The sequence below is a fragment of the Ictidomys tridecemlineatus genome, chromosome 1 (genome assembly GCF_052094955.1).
Source record: "Ictidomys tridecemlineatus isolate mIctTri1 chromosome 1, mIctTri1.hap1, whole genome shotgun sequence".
NCBI lineage: Eukaryota > Metazoa > Chordata > Mammalia > Rodentia > Sciuridae > Ictidomys > Ictidomys tridecemlineatus.
In genome coordinates, this window is record NC_135477.1 from 11,137,076 (window position 1) to 11,160,454 (window position 23,379).

Sequence of the window (23,379 nt, forward strand, 5' to 3'; positions counted from 1 at the left end):
CTTAACAGGGATGATGGGCTTTTCTTTATTCAAATACTAAGTACTAAGTGATTTGCAACTAAGAATGTTTTACTGTGAATACTGGGAACTGTGCTTTTTTTGCTTTATGTTTTGGTACCTGGATGCTTAACCTCTGAGCCACATCCTCAGCCCTTTTTTATATTTTATTGATACAGGGTTTCAGGGTTTCACTGAATCGCTTAGGGCTTTGCTAAATTGCTGAGGCTGGCTTTGAACTCATGAGCCTCCTCCACTGGGCTGTTTTGTTTACGTGGCTAGCATTGTCAATTTTCATTGTCCGTAAGTGAACTTGTGTTTTTTTGCGGGTAATGTGATATAAATACTAACTTAAAGTTAAATTGCCCCACTTTGTTTTAAAGAGCAAAGGAATACTAATACTGCATATACATAATAATGTATAGGAAATTATTATATTTTAATTGTGGAGCAAGTGGTTTATATGGATATCTGTATATAGTTGAAGTTAGTTTACTGTAAATACCCAGTATATATTTTGTAATTTTAGTATGAAAGCATGTTGCATTTGTGTCAGTGAGAAATATAAGTTAATTGTATTTTAGCCTAGAATATTTTACTTGTTTCAGTTTGAAGTCGTATGTCTTTGAAAGGTGAGTTTTTCTAAATGCCAATCATTTACAATTTGTAACTCCCAGAACCATATTTTGGTCTTAGGCCAGGAATGATGACACTGTCCTTTTTTGTTTTGTCAAGGTTCAAAATAGGGCCCTTGGAGGGAGTTGCCTCTCTTCATAACACATTCAGATGCTCAAGATGAGTTTGGTGAATCTTGTTAACATGGCAAATCTTAATAAAACCTCAAGTACTCAAGCCAGTAGTGGAAAATGCCTAATATGTTTGTCAATTATGCTTGTAGCATTTAAATTCTGCCTCCAGTACACCCGTAAGGCTGAATTCCGTAAGCTGTGTGACAATTTGAGAATGCACTTATCACAGATTCAACGCCACCATAACCAAAGTACAGCAATCAATCTCAATAATCCAGAGAGCCAGTCCATGCATTTGGAAACCCGGCTTGTTCAGTTGGATAGTGCTATCAGCATGGAACTGTGGCAGGTATGTTGTGGAATATTAGCTTTTTCTTCTAGTAATAATCGGCATTACTTTTTTCCCCTTAGTGAATATCTTCATCTTGGTATGATGGTTATCTGGAGCAGGATGAGTTCTAGACAGGAAGTCTCAGTTTTCAGGCCTGTGAAATTTGAGCCTAGTCATGTAATCTCTTTTAGAGTTAGTTTCTTTTCCTATAAATTGGTACATTTTCAGTGCTGCTCAAAGTGTGTTTCTATGATTGGTGCCAGTCTAAACTGTTTAGTCTGGTGAAATAAGTGTAGAGGAGAAAAGAACTTGCAAAGGTGTTTTGGTTTTGCTTTTTTAGGGGGTGGAGATACAAAGGATTGAACCATAGCCTTGAACAAGGTGAACACGTTCTCTACCACTGTGCTACATCCCCAGGCTCTACAAAGGATTTCCCCCCCTAATGGGATAATGAAAAATGAGTTTATTTTCTTTCACTTTTTTTTTAGAGAGAGAGAGAATTTTTTTAATATTTATTTTTCAGTGGACACAACATGTTTATTTTTATGTGGTACTGAGGATCGAACCCAGGCCCCCCCCCCCCCCCCCCGTGCATGCCAGTGAGCACGTACTGCTTGAGCCACATCCCCAGCCCCTCTTTTTCACTTTTGTAGTAACATTATTTCATAGAAGTTTTTGTGGCGACAGATTGGAAATTACTGTTCTTTTAGAGATAGAGAAATGCTGCCCTGGACTTTTGCCTAAGCACTATGGCTTAGGAAGTATGCATGGTGAATACTATATATATATGAAAGCTTCTATATATTTGATGCAAAATATTTAATTGTAATTACAAAGGAACAAACTAAAAATTGGGAGTTTTTCAGCCAAGTGAAAGTGTTATTCGATTTCCCATTCTTATTTCATAATGTTTTCCCCTCTATAGAAACATCCATCTTAAAACACTACCTATAGAGGACAAATAAACATACTTATTATAGGAAAAAGGAGATAAGTTAAATGTTCTTCCATTGTCACATCACACAGAAATTACTTGTATTTATGCTGCTGTTACACCTTTTTAGAGTTTTCCTTTATAAATTGCACTAAGTGGTATGATGATATGTGAATATTTGCTGCTTTTAGTCTATTCTATTGTATTTCCTAAAGAATTTTGAAAAATTTGAAAAGTTAACGGTTGTAAATTGTAGTTAAATGAAAAGAACCATGTATGAAGGCAGATTGATGCTTTTAATATTGTGTGTTCTGTGTTTTAGGTTTCATTCAGAGATTTGAACTAGAATTTTTTTTGTTTCCAAATGCAGTGACTAATTTATACTACTAATTCTAGGAAGCATTCAAAGCTGTGGAAGATATTCACGGACTATTCTCCTTGTCTAAAAAACCACCCAAGCCTCAGTTGATGGCAAATTATTATAACAAAGTCTCAACTGTGTTTTGGAAGTCCGGAAATGCTCTTTTTCATGCATCTACACTCCATCGTCTTTACCATCTATCTAGAGAAATGAGAAAGAATCTTACACAAGATGAGATGCAAAGGTAAGAATGTTGTACTTGAAGAGTAGTATTGAAATTATGTATCATATCTTCTAAATGAATGGTATAAATTAGGATTTCTCAGCTTCTGTACTACTGACATTTTGAGCTGAATAATTCTTTGTTGTAGGGCACTGTCTGTGCATTGTAAGATGTCTATCACCGTTACTTAATCTCTACCCATTAGGTGCTAGTAGCAGTCTCCTAGTTGTGACTACCAAAAATATCTCCAGGCATTTTCTTGAATAATACTCTTGGTTCTAGGAGGCATTCTTTATCTGATAGCCAACTCCATTAAAAACCCACATGAGAAAATTGAGTATTAGGGGAGAGAGAGAGAGAGAGAGACAGTGAACGTTTTATCTGTGTAGATATGTGAGAGACATGAGCCTTCTATGTACAGGTAGTCTATTCTTAGAAAAAAATTAGAGTTAAGATAATTATTGCATCAAGTTATTTTTTTCCCTGATTATACAACCCTAACTGTAGAATACAGATGTTCCTTGACTTAGATGGGGTTATGACCTGAAGAGACTATTGTTAAGTTGAAAAGATGATAGTTAAAAAAAAATCATTTAATAACCCTAATCCACTCAGCATCATAGCTTGACAGCATAGTGCATTGCAGGATATCCGTAGTTGACTCTCATGATTGTGTGGCTGACTGGAAGCTGTGGCTCCCTGCCATTTTGAGAACATCAAAGCCTATACCACTAATTTGGGGAAGAAAATCAAAATTCAAAGTACTGTTTCTCTTGACCACACACTACTTTCACATGGTAAAGCCAAAAAATTGTTAAGTTGAAGCATTCTAAGTTAGGCACCGTTTGTATTTGAGAGTTATATACAAACATGGAAATTTATACGAATACAAAAAGAAGTGTGTATAACCTAGCAATTTATAGATTAAATGATTCTTTTTAAAAACACATCATATACAGCTTATTTTCTTTCAGTTACTTCTTTTTTTTTCTTTCGGCAGAAAGAACTCTTTACCTGGGTTTTCTTTTGGGGATTGAACCCTAGACTCTATCACAGAGCTACACAACTCCATACTTCAGTTAATATTTAAAAAGTAATTGGGCACTTCATACGCCACTTATTTCCTTGAATTGGTTGACATTATTATTATTTTTATTATTAGGATTAAAACGAAGGGCTTTATGCATGCAAGACAAGCACTCTACCAATTGAGCTATATCCCTAGCCTGACCATATTACTTTGGTTTTCTGTAGAATTATATATGCCAAATTATTTTTCTTAGAGGTTTATTGCAATGTAAGGAACCAACTAAATCTGTTAGTACTTTGCTACTTTCTTTGAAAATCTTGAGGATAGTATCCATTGTCATTCATTGTTACATAATTCACTATATCAATAGTGAAAAAACATTTTTCCCTGTAAGATACTGATACTGTCCCTTCAGGGAGTACTGTAATAGTAGCAAGCATCAAGTTATTTACTTCTGTGTATGTTATTTGGTTTAATATTCACAAAGACCTTGTGACAAAGTTCAGTATTTTGCCTAAGATTACAATATTGGAAACAGTGAAGCTGAGGCCTCAGAGTCTGAATTCATTGACTTTTGTCTTAATGTTTTAGGGCAAATTCAGCACCCTCCTCACCTGTTGTTTTGGTACTGAGGATTGAACCCAGGGATGCTTAACAACTGAACCACACCCCCAGCACTTAAAAAAAATTATTTTACATATCTCTATATAGACATAGATAAAGAGATGTATAGTGCTGAGAATAAAATCCAGTGCCTTACACATGCCAGGCAAGTGTTCTACCATTGAGCTACAATCCCTGCGGGTCCCCTACTCCCATGTTATATTTATTTGGAGACAGGGTCTTGCAGAATTGTGAAGGGCCTTGTTAAGTTGCTGAGGCGGGCTTTGAACTTGTGCTCCTCCTGCCTCAGCTTCCCAAGCGCTGTGATCACAGAAGTGTGTCATTGTACCTGGCATTAATTTTTTTCTCCTTATTGCCATTTATTTATTGGGTTCACAAAATGTGTCTTTTCTGCCTGTTGGCCGCAAAAAAGCAGCAGCAATAGTGAGTGGGTGGATTGAAATTGTGATTCCATGAGTATTAATTTAAGCAGGATCCATTTCTCTTTTTATTAATCCCATATGATGGGATAATGTGGGTGTAATGTACATCTTCTGACACTGGCATATCATACTATATGACTAAAGAAAGGTGATTCTGATCTGCTTTTTCTGCTCATCAAGCAACATTTTGACTTAACAGATTTAATCTCTTTACCACAGAATGTCTACCCGAGTCCTTTTGGCTACTCTGTCCATCCCTATAACCCCTGAGCGTACTGACATTGCTCGACTTCTGGATATGGATGGCATTATAGTTGAAAAACAACGTCGTCTTGCAACATTACTAGGTCTTCAAGCCCCACCAACACGAATTGGCCTTATTAATGATATGGTTAGTATCAGTCTGTTTTTACAGCTTTGGACAGAAAACTGATAAAGTTGAAAAATTTGTGATTAAGTACTGGGAATTCTGATTAATTGTCAAAAGGATTCTCATTTATGAATAGGAAACCATTGGTATAAATGGGGTATTTCCAGATGATATTTCCAGATGATATTTCCAATAGGTTAAATTGGTGGGAGCTCTGATATAAGAAGACTTGGACTGGTACTGAGGAATATTGTGGGACACTGAGTCCAAGGAAATATAACAATGGGCAAGCATAGTCATATTTCAGGGGGCTATAGGAAAACAAAGCAAGCTGACTCATGTAGCACTTCCACATATGGATGATGGGGCCCAGAGAAAAGGGGCAAGCTTTGGATCTTTTTCTAGACACCTAAGACACTTTTTTCTATTAAAGTTTCATTTTATATGGTTTTGTTTTTGGTACCAGCGATTGAACTCAGAGGCACTTAACCACTGAGCCACATCCCCAGCCCATTTTATATTTTTTAGGAACAGGGTCTCTATAAATTCTTAGGGCCTGGATAAGTTGTCTTTGAACAACTGCCTCAGGCCCTGCTTGGATTATAGGTGTATGGCACTGTGCCCAGCTATTGTTTTATTGCTTTAAAGCTGTGGCTCTTAATCATTGTTATCCACTTAAAGCTGTAAAATAACAGTTGTTGTGTTCAAAGGATTGTTTCCAGATCCCCTGTGGATACCACAGTCCCTTATTTAAAATAGTGTAAATTTGCATGTAATCTCCTAAAAACTTAAAATGAGCTATAGATTACTTATGATATTTAATGCAAAGTTAGTGCTTTGTAAAAAGTGATTGGTAGCATAGGAATAGGGCTTGATAGTTTGGAATGTACTGTTAAGACTCTTTACAGAACAATGAGAAGAAAATAAAACTACAAGTAGCCAGGAGTGGTATCTCATGTCCACAGTTCAGGAATTTGAGGCTGAGGCAGGAGGATAAGTTTGAGGCCACCCTTAGCAACTAATCGAGGCCCTAAGCAGCTTAGACTCTGTCTCAAAATAAAAAATAAGAGCTAGGGATGTGACTCAGTGGTTAAGTATTCTGTGTTCAATCTCTAATATGGAAAAAAAAAAAAGTACATATATAGCAGAGATGCAGTTTCCCTCCTCCAGTGTTTCCTACATATGGTTGGGTGATGCTGAGGATGTAACTGCCAAATGAATGGAACACTGTCTTGTTGATGGACATTTGAGGTTTCTCTAATTTGGGCCTAATAGCAAGTGTTTCCCTAATTTTTGTGATAATTTGCACAGATTTTTTGTTGGTAATAAATTGTCTATGGTAGCCATATTTGTGCCAGTATCTTACTAGGTTGGCTTAGAGTTATTTCCTTTTTAAGTTATTTTAAGTTATTTCACTATAGACAGATGTATAATGTGGGGCAAGAAAGTCCCCTGGGTTATAGTTTAGATAGATTTAGGTAAACTTTGGTAAATTTAAGGGGGTTCAGGCTTTACAATCTTCAAATCCATTTTACAGATTTCTGACCCCATTGTTTTCTCTAAATTTATACCCCATTAGACTCCTAGTGGAAAATATGCTGCTGTTAAACCTTGTGCTTTGTTTACTATAGGTCAGATTCAATGTACTACAATATGTTGTCCCAGAAGTAAAAGACCTGTACAACTGGCTGGAAGTAGAATTTAACCCATTAAAACTCTGTGAGAGAGTCACTAAAGTAAGCATTTGTCTTTACGTTTTGGTTTTGATACCATGTAGCCGGCATTATTACAGTTTTGGGTTGTATTTATCTTTGTTAAAGATAAGTATTATGTTTGAATCAGTGCACATTTCATTGTCTTTTTTCTTTTATATCAAGAGAAAAGATATTTCTGATGTGCTAAACAAACGTGGAGGTAAATTAGCAGCATGACTGTCTTAGTCATTGCTGTCAGTCACCTTCAGACAAGTATCAAAAACCTTCATGTTAAATTTTCTATTTCTTTGCATTTTATGATGTTTTTGTGTATTGAAAAATTGAAAGCATTTCAGATATTTCAGTATTTGTTTCCTAAAAGTATAATTCTTTCTAATTTAATGGATTTTGTAGGTTTTAAATTGGGTTAGGGAGCAACCTGAAAAGGAACCAGAGTTGCAACAGTATGTGCCTCAACTGCAGAACAACACCATACTCCGCCTTCTACAGCAGGTAAAAATACAAATGCATGTTTTGTGGAGAAAGTGGAATTTCCTTTTTTGAGCATTTCTAGCATTTACTGGAAAAATTTAGAATTGCTCAGGAAGTGAAAGCTTTCAACAGTCCTGCCCCCATCCAAATTAGTCTGATTTGTTTTGAAAACAAAATGAAACAATGTTTACTTACTTTCTTGTTGAACCCTATCATTTTGCATTTTTCTTATTACTAAAGTAGGGTTTGTTTGTTTTTAGTACCAGGGATTGAACCCAGGGGTGCTTAACCACAGAGCTATATCTCTAGTCCTTTTTTATTTTGAGACAGGGTCTCATTAAGTTGCTTAGGGCCTTGTTTAGTCTCTGAGCCTGGCTTGGAACTCTCAATCCTCATAATTCAGCTTCCTGGTTGCTGGGATTACAGGCCTGCACAACCATACCTGGCTAATGTAGGGCTTTCTTATTTCTTTCATACCTATGTGTTTTTTTTCATAGCCAGGCGGTATCATGGTGTACTTATTAGTGAAAACCTGTTTTTATAGGTTTTTTCCTGTTAGAAAATGTCACAGCATTGTGCTTCTTACATATACCTGTCTTTCCATGTGCATGGGATTTTCTTTAGCATAAGTAGTGGAATTGTCTTACACAGTGACACAAATTTTCAACCAATTCTTAACAAGAAGAGAGAATGTGACAACCTTTCTCTTTGTTAACACTTGTTATAGTACAGTTTAAGTCCAACATCTTGAGTAAGTTGAAATGTTACTTTTAGTAATAGCTAAATGTTCTTTTTGGTTTTCATTTGGTGAAGGATTCTTTAATTATATATCCCCTTAAGTATATGCACATTTCATTGACCTGCTTTCCTTTGTATATGTGAGCAGTGTTATTTCTTATGTGCTACACAAATAGTTGAAGGTTAATTAGCAGAATAACTATAAATAGTAATGCTGCCAGTCTCCTTCAGACAAAAAATTTTACAAAAAGTGTTTAAAGGTACTAGATGAATAGTAATTCTTATTGATAAACATGTGAGCTTTTGTATGTGTATGGTGCCGGGGAATTATGTGATCAGTTAATTTTGTTTTATGAAACTAGGATTTCAAAAGATGACACACTTGAGGAGTAGTATAATATGATGATTTATAGCATAGGAATACGGCTTGATAGTTCGGAAAATGTACTGTGAAAATAACAGGTTCAGTTTTGTGTTTTTCTGAACAGTTGGGTGTCATGACATTGCACATCAAAAGTGCTGAATAAATGGCAGCTATTATTATCAACCCTGTGTTTTTTATGCAGGTGGCACAGATATATCAGAGCATTGAATTTTCTCGTTTGACTTCTCTGGTTCCTTTTGTTGATGCTTTCCAACTGGAACGGGCCATAGTAGATGCAGCCAGGCACTGTGACCTGCAGGTATGTACTATAAGGGGACATTGAGGTGGGCAGAAGTTCCCTGAGGACTAGAAAGATATACACCTTTTGTTTTTTGTGCTTCTGGTATAATGGTGCCTTTTTAAAAAAAACTACTTTTTTATACTTAGCATTCTTGTTAACTTCTTAAATTCAGTTGAATTTTATTTTTATCAAGATACTTGTCGAATGATTTCATGTTAATATATCAGTTTCACCTGATAATTTAATTTCCTAAGGTTCGTATTGACCACACTTCTCGGACCCTGAGTTTTGGATCTGATTTGAATTATGCTACCCGAGAAGATGCACCAATTGGTCCTCATCTGCAGAGCATGCCTTCAGAACAGATAAGAAATCAACTCACAGCCATGTCCTCAGTGCTTGCAAAGGCACTTGAAGTCATCAAGCCAGCTCATATACTGGTATACATGTTTTTTTGGGGAAATGAATTACCCAAGTCGTGAGGGATTCTTATGTTTCAGGAGAAGGCTTGAGATAATATCTGAGAGAAGGGAGATTTGCTAGTTTTTATTCACTTCATAATTTTGTTATTTTACCAGATTTCTTAGATAAACAAATCACTTTAATACCTTTCAGCACAAAATACTGCAGAGGTAATGTAGTAACAGATCAGTAATATAAAACAGAAGGCTGTTCATATATTATGATCCCCAAAGAGTGAAGTACACAGTGATTGGGCTTCTCCTTCCTGCTTAAGTTGTTTGTGATCTTATTTAGTATTTCTTTGAGTATTTAAGGTAGATTTGGGCACAGAGAAAAGTTGACCTAGCAAGTAGAGATGGTTCTTTAGCTAGGTAATTGCCATCAGTGACTGAATAGGTGTAGCATCACAACAAATGGCTTGGGTAATGCTATCTTTTCTTATTAAATGAAAATACAGATAAGGGCAGTACATCAGGGTTACATTTTTTGATGTTTAATACCAGGGTCTGTTGCTTTTAATGTTTTTAAAAATGCATTTGTTTTTGAAGCAAGAGAAAGAAGAACAACATCAGTTGGCAGTGACTGCGTACCTTAAAAATTCACGGAAAGAACATCAGCGTATATTGGCTCGCCGGCAGACAATTGAGGAAAGGAAAGAGCGGCTTGAGAGTCTTAATATTCAACGTGAGAAAGAGGAATTGGAACAAAGGGAAGCTGAACTTCAGAAAGTACGCAAGGCTGAAGAAGAGAGACTGCGCCAGGAGGCAAAAGAGAGGGAGAAGGAGCGGATCTTACAAGAACATGAACAAATCAAAAAGAAAACTGTTCGTGAGCGATTGGAGCAGATCAAAAAGACAGAGCTGGGTGCCAAAGCATTCAAAGATATTGACATTGAAGTATGTAGAATATCACTCATTAACAACCGAGTTTGACCCAGGTCTTCTGTTACTTTTGCAACCATAGTCGTTTGCCATTAGTTGGTTTATTTTGGGGTTTTAGGATATTTCATGCATTTTGTTACAGCTGTCTTGGTGAGTTAATCTGAGAGTAAGCATTTGATTTTAATTGGTCCATGCAGTTTGTAACCTGTGTCTTCATCTGTTGGTAATTTGGGTGGATGTAAAGTGGAGGAGGCAGAAAGAGATGTTTTAATTTAGGATTTAATTTAGAAAGCAGTGTGTCCTATTGATTGTTAGGTATATTGATTGTTAGGTATTTCTTTTATGTTTATATTAATGATGGTACATTTGAATTACCTTTTAGGATCTTGAAGAATTGGATCCAGATTTTATCATGGCTAAACAGGTTGAACAACTGGAGAAAGAAAAGAAGGAACTTCAAGAACGGCTGAAGAACCAAGAAAAGAAGGTAAATGAAAGGTCCAGTAAACTTTCAACACAAGTTAAAAGAAACTGGGTATAGTGGTATACACTTATAATTTTACTTAGGAGGCTGAGGCAGAAGAAGGCCAGTTTGGGCAACTCAGCAGGAATCTATCTCAAAATAAGGGCTAAGAAGGTTTGGTAGAATAGTTGTCTATTATATATGGGTTCAATCCCCAGAACTGGAAAAAAATGTTTAGAAAAATGTTAACAACTGAATTTATTTTCATGCCATTCAGATTGACTATTTTGAAAGAGCTAAACGTTTGGAAGAAATTCCTTTGATAAAGAGTGCTTATGAGGAACAAAGGATTAAAGACATGGATCTGTGGGAACAACAAGAAGAAGAAAGAGTAAGTTTTTCATTTAACTAATGTTTTTGGGTTGTAAACTGTAATAAAATCTTCTGCCCTTGATGGGATTAGGGTTTCACAGTTGACTTATTTTGTTAAAAATGGTGATTTAATATCTGCTTACTAACAGATTAATGGAAAGTAGAAATTTTTACAGTAGAAGGGAGTATGGTGTTGCACGCATGTATTCCTATTTACTTGGGAGGCTAAGGCAGAAGGATCTCAGCAACTTTGTGAGACTCTGTCTCAAAATTAAAAAAAAAAAAAAAGGGTTGGGGAATTATCTAGAGGTAGAGCACCCCAGGCTCAATCCCTAATAGCAAAGAGAAAACGAGGGAAAAAGGAAAATTCATGGTCTAGATTACAAACGGAATAACATAAAGAACAACTGGAATGTTTATTTAAAAAATAAGTTTATGTACACTTTATTTTTAAATATATATATATATTTTTAGTTGGACACAACACCTTTATTTCACTTATTTATTTTTATGTGGTGCTGAGGATCGAACCCAGGGTCTCTGCACGTGGGAGGCGAGCGCTGTACTGCTGAGCCACAACCCCAGCCCTTATGTGTGTGGCTCAGCGGTAGAGCGCTCCCTAGCATATGTGAGGCCCTGGGTTCGATCCTCAGCACCACATAAAAATAAATAAATAAAGATATTGTGCCCCAACTGCAACTAAAAAATAAATAAATATTTAAAAAATGTATCTCATAAAAATTTCTGATATCATGCTAGTAAATAAATCCTATCTCTTAAATGATAGCTCCCCCAGGACTCCTTGTGCCTGAGTGCCTTCCTGGGGACCTGTGGACAAGAATCATAGTTATCATGCCACTTTTATGGGAAGATGGAAGAAGGAAGGAAGTAGTCATTGCTAATTGTTCAAGAATGTCTGGCAATTTGTTTGGAGTGATTTAGTAATCAGTAATAAATACTTTCAAATTTAACTGTATTGTGTACTTGCAGATTACTACTATGCAGCTGGAGCGGGAAAAGGCTCTTGAACACAAGACTCGAATGTCTCGAATGCTTGAAGACAGAGATTTATTTGTGATGCGACTCAAAGCAGCGCGGCAGTCAGTTTATGAGGTGAATTTACTGGTTTTAAGGAAAAGTTTATTTATAAGCTTTTTAGTTTTGCTTTAATATTCTCTGTAAACACAGTGGTACATTATGTCCTGAGTTAATGTGTTTACTAAAGAATATTCAAATGTTATTTTAGAAATATTTTGGGGAAAGTTTTCATCTTTTCTAAATGTGTAAGTCTCTGTAGAGGTTTGTTTAATGTTTCAGAAATGAAACAGCAACTTTGAGATCATAGTTCCTAGGCATTGTAATTTTAATAATTTTATCAACAATATAAAATGTAAGAAATTTGGCATGCAGATGTGGTTGGAAATTCTGGTCTTTGTACTTGGAGGTTCCTTTTTTGGGTTCTAAGAAATGTAGTTTGTTTTTTTGGAAAAAAATATTATTTTTTGGTTGGGGGACTGTTTCATTGTAGGAAAAACTTAAACAGTTTGAAGAGCGATTAGCAGAAGAAAGACATAATCGTTTGGAGGAGCGAAAGAGGCAACGTAAAGAAGAGCGCAGAATAACTTACTATAGAGAAAAAGAGGAGGAGGAGCAGAGGAGGGCCGAGGAGCAAATGCTGAAAGGTAAAACCACATAGACATGGTTGGAGGGATGGATTCTGGCTGATGTCAAATGTAGTGTTTGGCAATCTTATTTCATAGAAAATATAGGAATCTAGATAGGTGAATTTTTAGCACTATAGTGAACTGTTTTCAGAATCCAGGTTGTTAGATTGAGGATGCTGTGTCCTTTGTGAATTTGTTTCCACATATTTGATCCTCTGTTTTTTTTTTTTCTTCCCCCTGCGGTACTGGGATTAAATCCAGGGGCACTACCACTGAGCTACATCCCAGCCTATCTATTTATTTATTTTCTGAAGCAGGGCCTTGCTGAATTGTCCAGGCTGACCTCAAACTTGGGCAACTCTTGCTTCAATTCCTGAGTCTTGTTTGATGTTCTTTTAATAATTCTTGCTTTTTGTTTTTCATCACTGAATTCTGTAAAGGTATTAACATTGATTGAAGAATGAATGCCAAATGAAGGCTGTCAAATGGTCCTCTGTCTGGAATCTCAGATTTGCAGGAATGGAGGGAGGGAATCTAATCTCATCCTTGTTTTTTTGAATATCTTATGCCATTTAGCTGGTTTATAATTTCCTTCTACTGTATGCATCCTGTTTATTTAACACTAGAAAATTAGGCCTAAAACTAGGGGAAAAGGTGCTGGTGAGAGGAACACTTAGTAACCAAATAAATTATATAGAGCGAGAAGAAAGAGAGAGAGCTGAGCGTGCCAAACGTGAGGAAGAGCTTCGAGAATATCAGGAGCGTGTCAAAAAACTAGAAGAAGTAGAAAGGAAAAAACGTCAAAGGGAGTTGGAAATTGAAGAGAGAGAACGCCGCAGAGAAGAGGAGAGAAGACTTGGCGATGACCCACTTTCTAGGAAGGTGAACACAGATATGATTTTCTGTTGTAATGAGTTTCATGTTTGTCAGCTAACGTTCTTTTTTTTTAAATTGCTCAAAACATTACAATAATCTTGACATATCAACTGACGTTCTTGCATGATACCTAGAAGGTGACGTGACACAAATTCTCTCTTGGGCAGAGATAAAACAGTCTGCATCAGCTGAGAGCTTGTTCAGTCCCACGCCCAAACCTCACGATTCAGAATCTACAGTTTAATCAGATTCCTAAATGATTCAAACACTATTCTAAATATTTATAATACATATTGTCAAACTGACCTGTATTCTCTCTACAATCTTGTGTCTCATGAATTTCATTTCCTGATTGATTTTATGTTACCCACTTAATCAAAGAACTCTTAAGCTTGTTCATTGTGTCCCTACATTAGGCCTCTCATGGTTATTGCGTATTTCACTAGTTTCTACGATCACCATTTTTTTTATTGTAGATGGACACAATACCTTTATTTTTAACCGTTTTTATGTGGTGCTGAGGATTGAACCCAGTGCCTCACATGTGCCAGGCGAGTACTCTACCACTGAGCCACAACCTCAGTCCTACTGTCACCACTTTCTTCTCTTTCTGCTTTATGTATCTGATGCCTGTCTCTGTATTCTTCCTTTTCCTTGGAATGTGCCCACTTTGTTCTTTAGAGAAAACATTGTTTCAACATTTTCTTTTTTTTTTCTTTCCTTTTTTTTTTTTTTGGTACCTGGGATTGAGTGTAGGGGTGCTTACCGTTGGACTACATCCCCAGCTCCCCCACTTGTAGAATTTTTTAAAAAATATATATTTTTTTAGTTGGCAGTGGATCTTTTTATAATTTTTATTTTTTAAATATCTTTTTTAGTTGTTGATAGACCTTTATTTTATTTATTTACACATGGTACTGAGAATTGAACCCAGTGCCTCACTCAGCTAGACAAGTACACTACTGTGCTCAGCCCCAGTTCCAACCCCTATAATTTTATTTAATTACATGCGGTGTTGAGGCTCGAATCCAGGGCCTCACACATGCCAGGCAAGTGCTCTACCAAGCACTCTATCACTGAGCCACAACTCCATCCCTAATTTTTAATTTTGAGATAGGGGCTCATGAAGTTGCTTAGGACCTCACTAAGTTGCTGAGTCTGGCTTTGATTGAATTTGGCAATCCTGCCTCAGCCTCCTTTGTTGCTGAGGGTATAGGTGTAGGCCACTGCATCTCCTGGGTCAACTTTTATTTTAAGAGAAATAGCTTGGCATGGCATTCTCTGTGCCACACCTGTATTGGATGCTTCTCTTTATGGAAGGACCTCATTCTATTACAATATGGTCTTTACTTTTACAATGTATATGGACAAGAGTTTTGGGGCCCCGCCCCCAGATTGAACCAAAGGGTATTTTATCTCTGACCTACATCCCCAGGCCTTTTTAAATTTTGAGACAAACTCACTGAGTTGTATAGGCTGGTCTTGAATTTAATGATCCTCCTGTCTTAACCTCCCAGGTTGCTGGTATTATAGGCATGTGCCACTGCGCCCTATAGGATTTTTATCCTTGTTGCTAATTTCCAATTTTATTTCTGTGCATTCTAAAATACATTGTTAGGTTTTTGAGAATATTTTTTTCTGTTGGACACAAAAGTTTTGTATATATATGTATGAAACCAGAGATGCTGTGTTATTTAAAACCTGTTATATATTTTTTTATGGGAACTTTATTTTTATGGGAATATATTTTTTATGAGAAAAGAAAACAGACCTCCTGTAATTTATGATTTTAAAAATTCTTTTAGTTAGCTTTCCTAAATCCGTCTGTCTATACTTGTAGTCATTGTACCCTATTATAGTCATGCCCACCCCATGGCTATGAGGACATACCATTACTGTAATGCCTCTTTTTTTCATGCTGTCTGCTTCCATATTCTTGAGAGCCTTTTTTCTTTAAGGCAAATTTAAGGACTTTTCTCTGCTTATTTTTATTTCCTCTTCTTGTGGTTACCACTAAGTTTCCCTAAAATTTATCTAAATTTTTATAGTATAAATTTTAGTTTCTACTCTACAGAACAAACCAAATTCTGAGCATGACTTACTTAGGTATTATTGCTGGGTATATTTTGCCTCAAGATCATTACAACCTTAGCAGTAAATTTTATGGCCATGTGAGCAACTGTTAGTTTATTTGTAAGGTATTTGTTTTATTTCAGTAATAATTAAGAAATGTTAATTATTCTGTCAAAAATAATGTTATTTCAGATATTTCCAGTACGGTGGTCATACAGTGAACCAACACAGTAGATAGTGGGGGACACACCTGTACTGCACAATAAAATCAAAGGCAAATAGTTTTCCAGGTTTTCTTTTGTAGTGCTGGGGATTGAACCAGTGACTTACACATGCTAGGCAAGCACTCTACCATGGAGCCCCTCTCCAGTTTCTCCTCCTCCTCCTCCTCCTCCTCCTCCTCCTCCTATATCAAATTTACAGTTTTGTCAATATGAGCTTTTAAATTTATTTTGTATGTGGTGCTTAGGATCCAACCCAGTGTCTCATGCCTGATAGGCAAGTGCTCCCAGTCCTCCACTTTTTCTTGAGGGGAAAAGGCCCAACCATGTAAGCTGGGAAGCTTTGTTTAAACAAAAGAAAACAACAGAAAAATCTTTCTAGCAATTGTTTAGTGCTAAATATGTTTATACTGTATCATGTTTTCCTCTTTGCAGATACATTTTGGTTTTATTTTATATATTTTAGTTTGTTTTTTTTCTTTTTCCACAGAATGTCTTTGTATCTCAAGAGATTTTGTTTCTTTCTCATATTTGAACAGTGGTTCAGTATTCTGAGTTTGGCCACTTCAGAATCATCTTTTATTCTTTTCAATGCATTATCACACAGGGGAGGATTCTTGTTACTGATCTTGGTCTTTTTTTTTTTTTATTTATGTTTTAATTGTAGTTGGACACAATACCTTTATTTTATTTATTTAGTGTTGCTGAGGATTGAACCCAGGGCCTCACACCGCTGGCGAGCTCTCTACCGCTGAGGCACAGCCCCAGCCCTAGATGCTTTTTTTTTTTAAAAAAAATTTATTTATTTAGTTTTTAGGTGTAGATGGACACAACACAATGCCTTTATTTTTATGTGGTGCTGAGGATCAAACCCGGGTCCCGCCCGTGCCAGGCGAGCGCTCTATTGCTGAGCCACAATCCCAACCCCCCTAGATGCCTTTTTATTCCTTAAAAATTTCTACAGTTTTCTTTATCCTTAAAAAGAATTTAATCATTTCACTGATGATGTTAGGCTCATTGTGATTGGTCTTTTTTTTCATATTCACTGTTGGCATTTTTACTCTTAAAATCAGAGGTATAATTCTCCTTAGACAAGATAAGATTATATTAACTTAAGGAAGTTTCCCTCCCTTTTCTCTTCAAAATCTCTTTTGTGTGGTCACTTTAACTATCTATTTTAGTGCTGGGAATTGCACCCTGGATGCTTCACCACTGAGGCATATCCTCAACCCTTTTTTGCACTTTTTCTCTTCTGAGACATGGTTTTGCTAAGTTGCTTAGGGCCTTGCTGAGTTGCTAAGCCTGGCCTTGAATTTGTGATCCTCCCTCACCTCCTGCATCACACACTGTTACACATGTGTGCCATCATGCCGGCTGTACCCTGCCACCTTTTGTTGTTGTTGTTTAAGGCAGGGTCTCACTAAGTTGCTAAGGCTTGCCTGGATTTTGTGTTCTTTGTGCGCTTCATCCTCCTACCTAGCTGAGATTACTATAACTGTGTACCAACATTCCTGAATTGTCTTTAAAAATTTTTCTTTTGCTTTTTTTTTTTTTTTTTTGTAGTAAGTTGTCTGAAATTCCTTTATTTTCATTAGCATGGCCCATTCCATTATTTGCTCTACTGACTTTAAAGTATTTGTGGTCAGTCCTGGTGGCACATGCCTATAATCTCGGCTACTTAGTAGGAGACTCAGACAGGAGGATTGCAAATTCCAGGTCAGCCTGGGCAAATTAGCTAGACCCCATCTCAAAATAAATAAAGATGGGGATGTAGCTCAGTGTAGGGAGAATACTGCTGGATTCAGTCTTAAGTACCACCCTCCTTGAAAGGGAATTGAGGGGGGCACAATATCTTATTCTTTGTTTTGCATAAAGATGACAAGAGTAAAATAAACATTGAAAGATAAAGAAGAGCACCTTGAAAAGGCAAAGTTGGAAAAAAGATGAAAAACATCTTTAAAGGAAATGTGAGGAGTGGGAGAAATGTGGTCTTTGGGTATGTATGTCCCCCTCCATTGGAGTGACCATGTTAGTTACTAGTTACATTGACTTTTTAATTTGTGTCCACTTGGGAAAGTCTTGGCACAGCCTCCCTCTTAATAGGCTAGAGTCATCCATGATAGCAGGAAAACAATTATTATCTGACTACATGTATCCTTCAGTGCTTCTCATCTATAGGCTGTATCTTCCAGAGAGCCTTACATACCTAATTATGGCTGAAGGTTATGTTATAGGAGCAGGCAAGCTGTGTCAGAGGGTGCTCATTGAAATGTTGTGCCAGATTTTTAATGAAATACCAATTAAATATCTCCTGACACCCTTCCCATGATTTTTAGTGCAGTGCTTTCAAGAGAGAAACACTGTTAATCTAACCATTCTCTTAGACATTTCATTTATTCTACTCTTTTTTGCATGTGCTCAGTAGGAACTGTTTCAGAGTACTTGTTTTGTTTTTTCCCCCCACATCATATTTTTCAAAAGGGAATTTCTAGGCCAGTGGTAATCTGTAGATCTCTCAGGTGCTCCAGATGTGTACTCTCAGGGTGATTTCAAGTGGTGTTTTACCAGCTTATAAAAGCCATGTACAATATTTGAGAATATTAGTTTGGTTGTACTGTCAGTCTGATTGCAAAAAAAAAAAAAAAAAAGAAAAGAAAATTTTAAGACATGCTTATATTTAAGGGCTTGAGGTCAAGATTGACTATGTTTGGTATTACCAGTAGTTGTCCTTATGAATCATTGTCACTGTGGTGCTTCTTGTTTGCTTTGCTTATGCAGGATTCTCGTTGGGGAGATAGAGACTCTGAAGGCACGTGGAGAAAAGGACCTGAAGCTGACTCTGAGTGGAGGAGAGGTCCACCAGAGAAGTAAGTAGAGTCATAGAATTTTTGTTATGGATCCTGGTAATACTCCATCGGGGTGTGTGTGTGTGTGTGTTTTTCCCTAGTACCTAGGATTATTGAACCCAGGGATACTTGGCCACTGAGCTACATTCCCAGCCCTTTTTTATTTGAAACAGGGTCTTGCTAAGTGGCTTAGGGCCTCACTAAGTTGCTGACACTGGAACTTGTGATCCTCGTACCTTGGCCTCAAAGGATTACAAGTGTGTGCCACCATACTTAACATCTACCAGTGGTTTTAAAAATAGGCTTATTTGTAGGGATGGAGAAAGGAAAAGCTGAGAATTATTATCATGCCTGATTCTTTATTTCAGATTTGTTAAATAGACGTAGCTGTCCTTGAAATAACTTCTAGTGGTAGACAAGAATGCCAGCTTTTTAGTTTCTGTTCAAAATGTAAGTTAAGAATAATCATTATAAAAGATTAGAAATTGCCAAGGTTCTTGTTTCCCCACTTTGCCCCGCCCCCCTTTTGGTATTGGTGATTGAACTTGGGGATATTTGACCACTGACACACATCCTCAGTCGTGTTATGTATTTTATTTAGAGACAGGGTCTCACTGAGTTGCTTGGTGCCTTGCTTTTTACTGAGGCTGGCTTTGAACTCATGATCTTTCTGCCTCTGCCTTCCAAGTTGAAATTACTTATGGCCTTGCTTTATTGCAGTTAATTCTCCTGTTTCACCCACCCAAGCCACTGGGATTACAGGCATGTACTACTGTGCCTGGGTGGTTTTTATTTTTTGCTGCTGGGGATGGAACCCAGAAGTGCTCTACCACTCAGCTGCATCCCCAGATCTTTTAATATTTTGAGAGATGATCTCATGAGTTGCCTAGGCTGGCCTCAAACTTGGAATCCTTTTGTTTCAGTTTCCCGAGTCCTGAGATTTTAGGTGAGCATCACCATACTGGCCTGAGGTTTTTAAAGGCAATAAAATAAAATATAATTCCTGAATGATGGGATGCTTTGTGAAAATACTTGACCTTAAAAATGTGTGGCTGTTCCTCTGTAGGGAGTGGAGACGTGGAGAAGGGCGCGATGAGGAAAGGCCTCATCGGAGAGATGAAGATCGACCCAGGCGTTTGGGAGATGATGAAGAGAGAGAGTCCTCTCTTAGACCAGATGATGATCGGGTGCCTAGGCGCAGCATGGATGACGACAGAGGCCCTAGACGTGGTCCTGATGAAGATCGCTTCTCTCGTCGTGGAACAGATGATGACCGTCCTTCTTGGCGTAATGCAGATGATGACAGGCCTCCCAGACGAATTGGTGATGATGACAGGGGAAGTTGGCGTCATGCAGATGATGATAGACCACCTAGACGAGGACTAGATGACGACAGAGGAAGCTGGCGAACAGCTGATGAGGACAGAGGACCAAGACGTGGAATGGATGAGGACCGGGCGCCCAGGCGAGGAGGTGCTGATGATGAACGATCATCCTGGCGCAATGCTGATGATGATCGGGGTCCCAGACGGGGCATGGATGATGACCGGGGTCCCAGGCGAGGGTTGGATGATGATCGAGGACCTTGGAGGAATGCTGACGATGATAGAATTTCCAGACGTGGTGCAGATGATGACAGGGGGCCTTGGAGAAACATGGATGACGATCGGATTCCCAGACGTAATGAAGAGGATCGGATTCCCAGACGAAGTGAAGACTCCAGACCTGGTCCCTGGAGGCCATTTGTCAAGCCAGGTAAAATTCTGGTATATAGACAACTAGTTGAGATGCTTTGTGGCATCTGATGTGTTTACATGCAGAAAATGAAATTTAAATGGATAAATGACATTCAGCTATATTATCATTTTCTGTTTATAAGTGGATCTTTTTCCATAAATGCCTTATGTAGTCAATTTCATGTCAAAAGTTTCCTTTGTTGTTCCACACCCCAAAACAGATACTGTCTTCTGTAGTGGTGTTGGGCTCATTTTCTCTCTGTTCAGTTGGATGCTGCTTTGAATGCTATTTTTCTGTTTCCATCACTTAAGTGTTAAGTGTTCTTCAGGTTCTATCTTAGGCCAGCCTTCTTGAAAATAGATCTTTAAAATGTACAGTTATTAAATATTTATGCAGACTCTTGTCCACCGTAGGATTATACATGGAAGAACTCTTTTCGTTTTTTTAGTTCTGGGCCTACTCATCTTTTTCACTTTATGATCCTTCTATAGTTGTATGTGTCTATGACACATTTGTGACCATCTTTAGGTGATGTCTGCATATTGCACATTGGCAACAACTGCTTTTCACACATGGTACGTCTCCACTGGGAAACCTCACTGACATTTTAGACTCAACTTGTATAAAACTCCTACTTTTCTGTCGGCTCACCACTGTCTTAACTTTATAATCTAGAAATTTGGGAGCTCTCCTTTCTCTGGTCTCTTTCATCCTTTATTTTAATCTTTGATTCAGTTTAGTTCTGCCTTTTTGATGTTCCTTAAAACCACCCACTTTTGTATTCTATCTGCTTGAACTTGGGTCTGGGCCACCATAATTCTTTGAGGTCTTGCTTTTACCTGGTTCTACTCCTAATTCTTTTCTTTGTGCTGTAAAAAGCCATTCTAAGTTTGGATCTAAGCGAACAGCTTTCTCGTCTTTATCTTTGGTTTCTACTATCTTTATCTTTTCTGTTCTGACCCTGGGCAAGTGACCTTTGGGGCCTCATGTAATATGTAGTTAACTGTACAGTAGGTACTGAGGAGTCCTAGAGGAAATATAACATTAGGTTCCTTTGGGCCTCTGGTCACATTTTAGCCAGTCAGAATAACTATGTTTATGTGTTTTTTTCAGGGTACCTTTTTTGAAACATAATATTGCTTCATGAGCATAGAATTCACTGCCAACAGTACTGTAACTCATGTCTGAGCAAAGCTTTTTTGATACATAATATATTTTCTACCTAAGAGATATCATTCATAGCCCTCTTGTGCTTGGGGATACTAGATAGCATTTCAGTAGTATGCTTGGGTTGTTTGAAACAGTGAAGTCAGTAGCAAACCACAAAGGTATGAAAAACATGGCACTAAATAAATAATCCCTGGAAAGGACACTTGTTAGAGTAAAAGCTGAAACCAGAAGGCAAAGTGCTGCCCACTTTAGCTGTGGTCGTGTATATTGGGCGACTCACAATTTTTGCTGCTTTGGAGTGACTGCAAGGTGCCACAAGATTAAATTTTGGGGTTGCTACTTTTTAGCAAGCACAGAATCTGATAATATTAAGACGGACTCGGCTATTGATAGGATTGAGCAAGACAATTTAGGCGTATGGTTTAGGTTAGTGCTTTGCCTATGGTAGTGTCTGTGTTGGTGACAGTAATAATTATTTGTGGTACAGCTATGATAAGTTTTCACTGAAATGTTTGCTTCCTTTGACCTCTTTGTAGATTTCAGATCCATGGCTACATGCAAGACACGGGGCAGGATCAAAGCATTTGTCCTTGTTTTATGACTAGATAGTGGGTGGTAAGTGGTGGATGACAGGAATATGAAAAGAGTCTTTTTTGGTGATGAAGATTCTGAGAATGTTGCAAGGTATAAATGACTCATAATTTGGGCTTTAATACTCAAGGAAAGCTCTTTAGGTTTTCTGTTAAAATGAACAGTCTGCTTATCCTCAGGACAAATTGTATACCTCAAACCTTTGCTTACAGTAAAAATTCAATGATATTTTTATTTTACGGAACATAAACCCAGGTAGTCTATGCAGTGACACACAACAGCTTTAGGATTTTTCTTTTTAAATGAAATTGGAGTGTCTTCATCATTCTAAATAATGAGTTAATGTCAACATACCTTTATGATTACTGATCTGTTTCTTGAGTGAAAAAATATTTTGCTGCTTATTTTTTAAAAAAATAGGTGGATGGAGAGAGAAAGAAAAGGCCAGAGAAGAGAGTTGGGGTCCACCTCGAGAATCAAGGCCATCAGAAGAACGTGAATGGGATAGAGACAAAGAAAGGGATAGAGACAATCAAGATCGTGAGGAGAATGAGAAAGACCCTGAAAGAGAGAGGGACAGAGAGAGAGATGGTGGGGATCGTGAGGATCGCTTCAGAAGACCCAGGTTGGGAATTTTTTTTTAAGTTGGATGTTTCTAACTGAACTGTTTGTAGAGTTACAGTTTTAATATTCTTTTAAATACTCTTCGTGTATTCCAGACTGTGTTTTAAGAAACCTTTCTTTCTCATTTATCTCTTAAATCATGTAATAAAATTTTAGAGTTCATATAATTGAATTATCTCTTTATGAGACAATGTTTTAAACTGTGTGTAGCTATCTACAGGTTATATAAACTGGAAATGAAACCAGCGTGGGTGCAGTATCTGAGGTCCACTTAGGAGTTTAAACCTTGTCCCTTATATATTCATAAACTATGAATGGGTATGATGTGTTCACTTAAAATTGCCTGTATAGTTTACCTTCAGCAAGAATTTGTCATTTTAAATGGTTACAGGGATGAAGGTGGCTGGAGAAGAGGACCAGCTGAGGAATCTTCGAGCTGGAGAGATTCAAGTCGCCGAGATGACAGAGATAGGGATGATCGTCGTCGTGAGAGAGATGATCGACGTGATCTAAGGGAAAGAAGAGATCTCAGAGATGACAGAGACCGGAGAGGGCCTCCCCTCAGATCAGAACGTGAAGAAGGTATGAATGTTATTTATGCTGGAGTGTTGGAGAACAGTCATTCTGGCAGTTTGGGTTTTATGTAGTTATTTTGTAAATAATGCATCAACACCCCAAACCAGATAAACAGTCTATTTTAGTTTAGAACTTGTGATTCTCATTCACTTAATGGTCAAGCTGTGACCAAGCTCATCTCTAAATTTAAAGT

The 23,379-nt window shown here is 37.5% G+C and overlaps 1 protein-coding gene and 2 non-coding genes across 16 annotated transcripts in view; all 3 read left to right on the top strand.

Moving 5' to 3' along the window:
• The window catches only part of Eif3a (eukaryotic translation initiation factor 3 subunit A), a 177,096-nt gene that overhangs the window by 10,334 nt on the left and 143,383 nt on the right, over window positions 1-23,379 (top strand). For all 14 annotated transcript variants that reach the window (XM_078041357.1, XM_078041471.1, XM_078041840.1 and 11 more), the window contains exons 5-21: window positions 896-1,095; window positions 2,408-2,616; window positions 4,891-5,062; window positions 6,673-6,777; window positions 7,150-7,248; window positions 8,532-8,648; window positions 8,885-9,070; window positions 9,641-9,988; window positions 10,356-10,460; window positions 10,714-10,827; window positions 11,799-11,921; window positions 12,337-12,490; window positions 13,170-13,354; window positions 18,421-18,509; window positions 19,555-20,243; window positions 22,407-22,611; window positions 23,002-23,192. In XM_078041357.1, coding sequence (XP_077897483.1) covers window positions 896-1,095; window positions 2,408-2,616; window positions 4,891-5,062; window positions 6,673-6,777; window positions 7,150-7,248; window positions 8,532-8,648; window positions 8,885-9,070; window positions 9,641-9,988; window positions 10,356-10,460; window positions 10,714-10,827; window positions 11,799-11,921; window positions 12,337-12,490; window positions 13,170-13,354; window positions 18,421-18,509; window positions 19,555-20,243; window positions 22,407-22,611; window positions 23,002-23,192 — 3,291 coding nt within the window. The remainder of the gene's footprint in view (window positions 1-895; window positions 1,096-2,407; window positions 2,617-4,890; window positions 5,063-6,672; window positions 6,778-7,149; window positions 7,249-8,531; window positions 8,649-8,884; window positions 9,071-9,640; window positions 9,989-10,355; window positions 10,461-10,713; window positions 10,828-11,798; window positions 11,922-12,336; window positions 12,491-13,169; window positions 13,355-18,420; window positions 18,510-19,554; window positions 20,244-22,406; window positions 22,612-23,001; window positions 23,193-23,379) is intronic.
• Window positions 6,883-7,010, top strand: LOC120886009 (small nucleolar RNA SNORA19). Its single transcript, XR_005728792.1, has one exon. It is a non-coding gene; the product is annotated as a small nucleolar RNA SNORA19 (small nucleolar RNA).
• LOC120886008 (small nucleolar RNA SNORA19) lies at window positions 8,071-8,202 on the top strand. Its single transcript, XR_005728791.1, has one exon. It is a non-coding gene; the product is annotated as a small nucleolar RNA SNORA19 (small nucleolar RNA).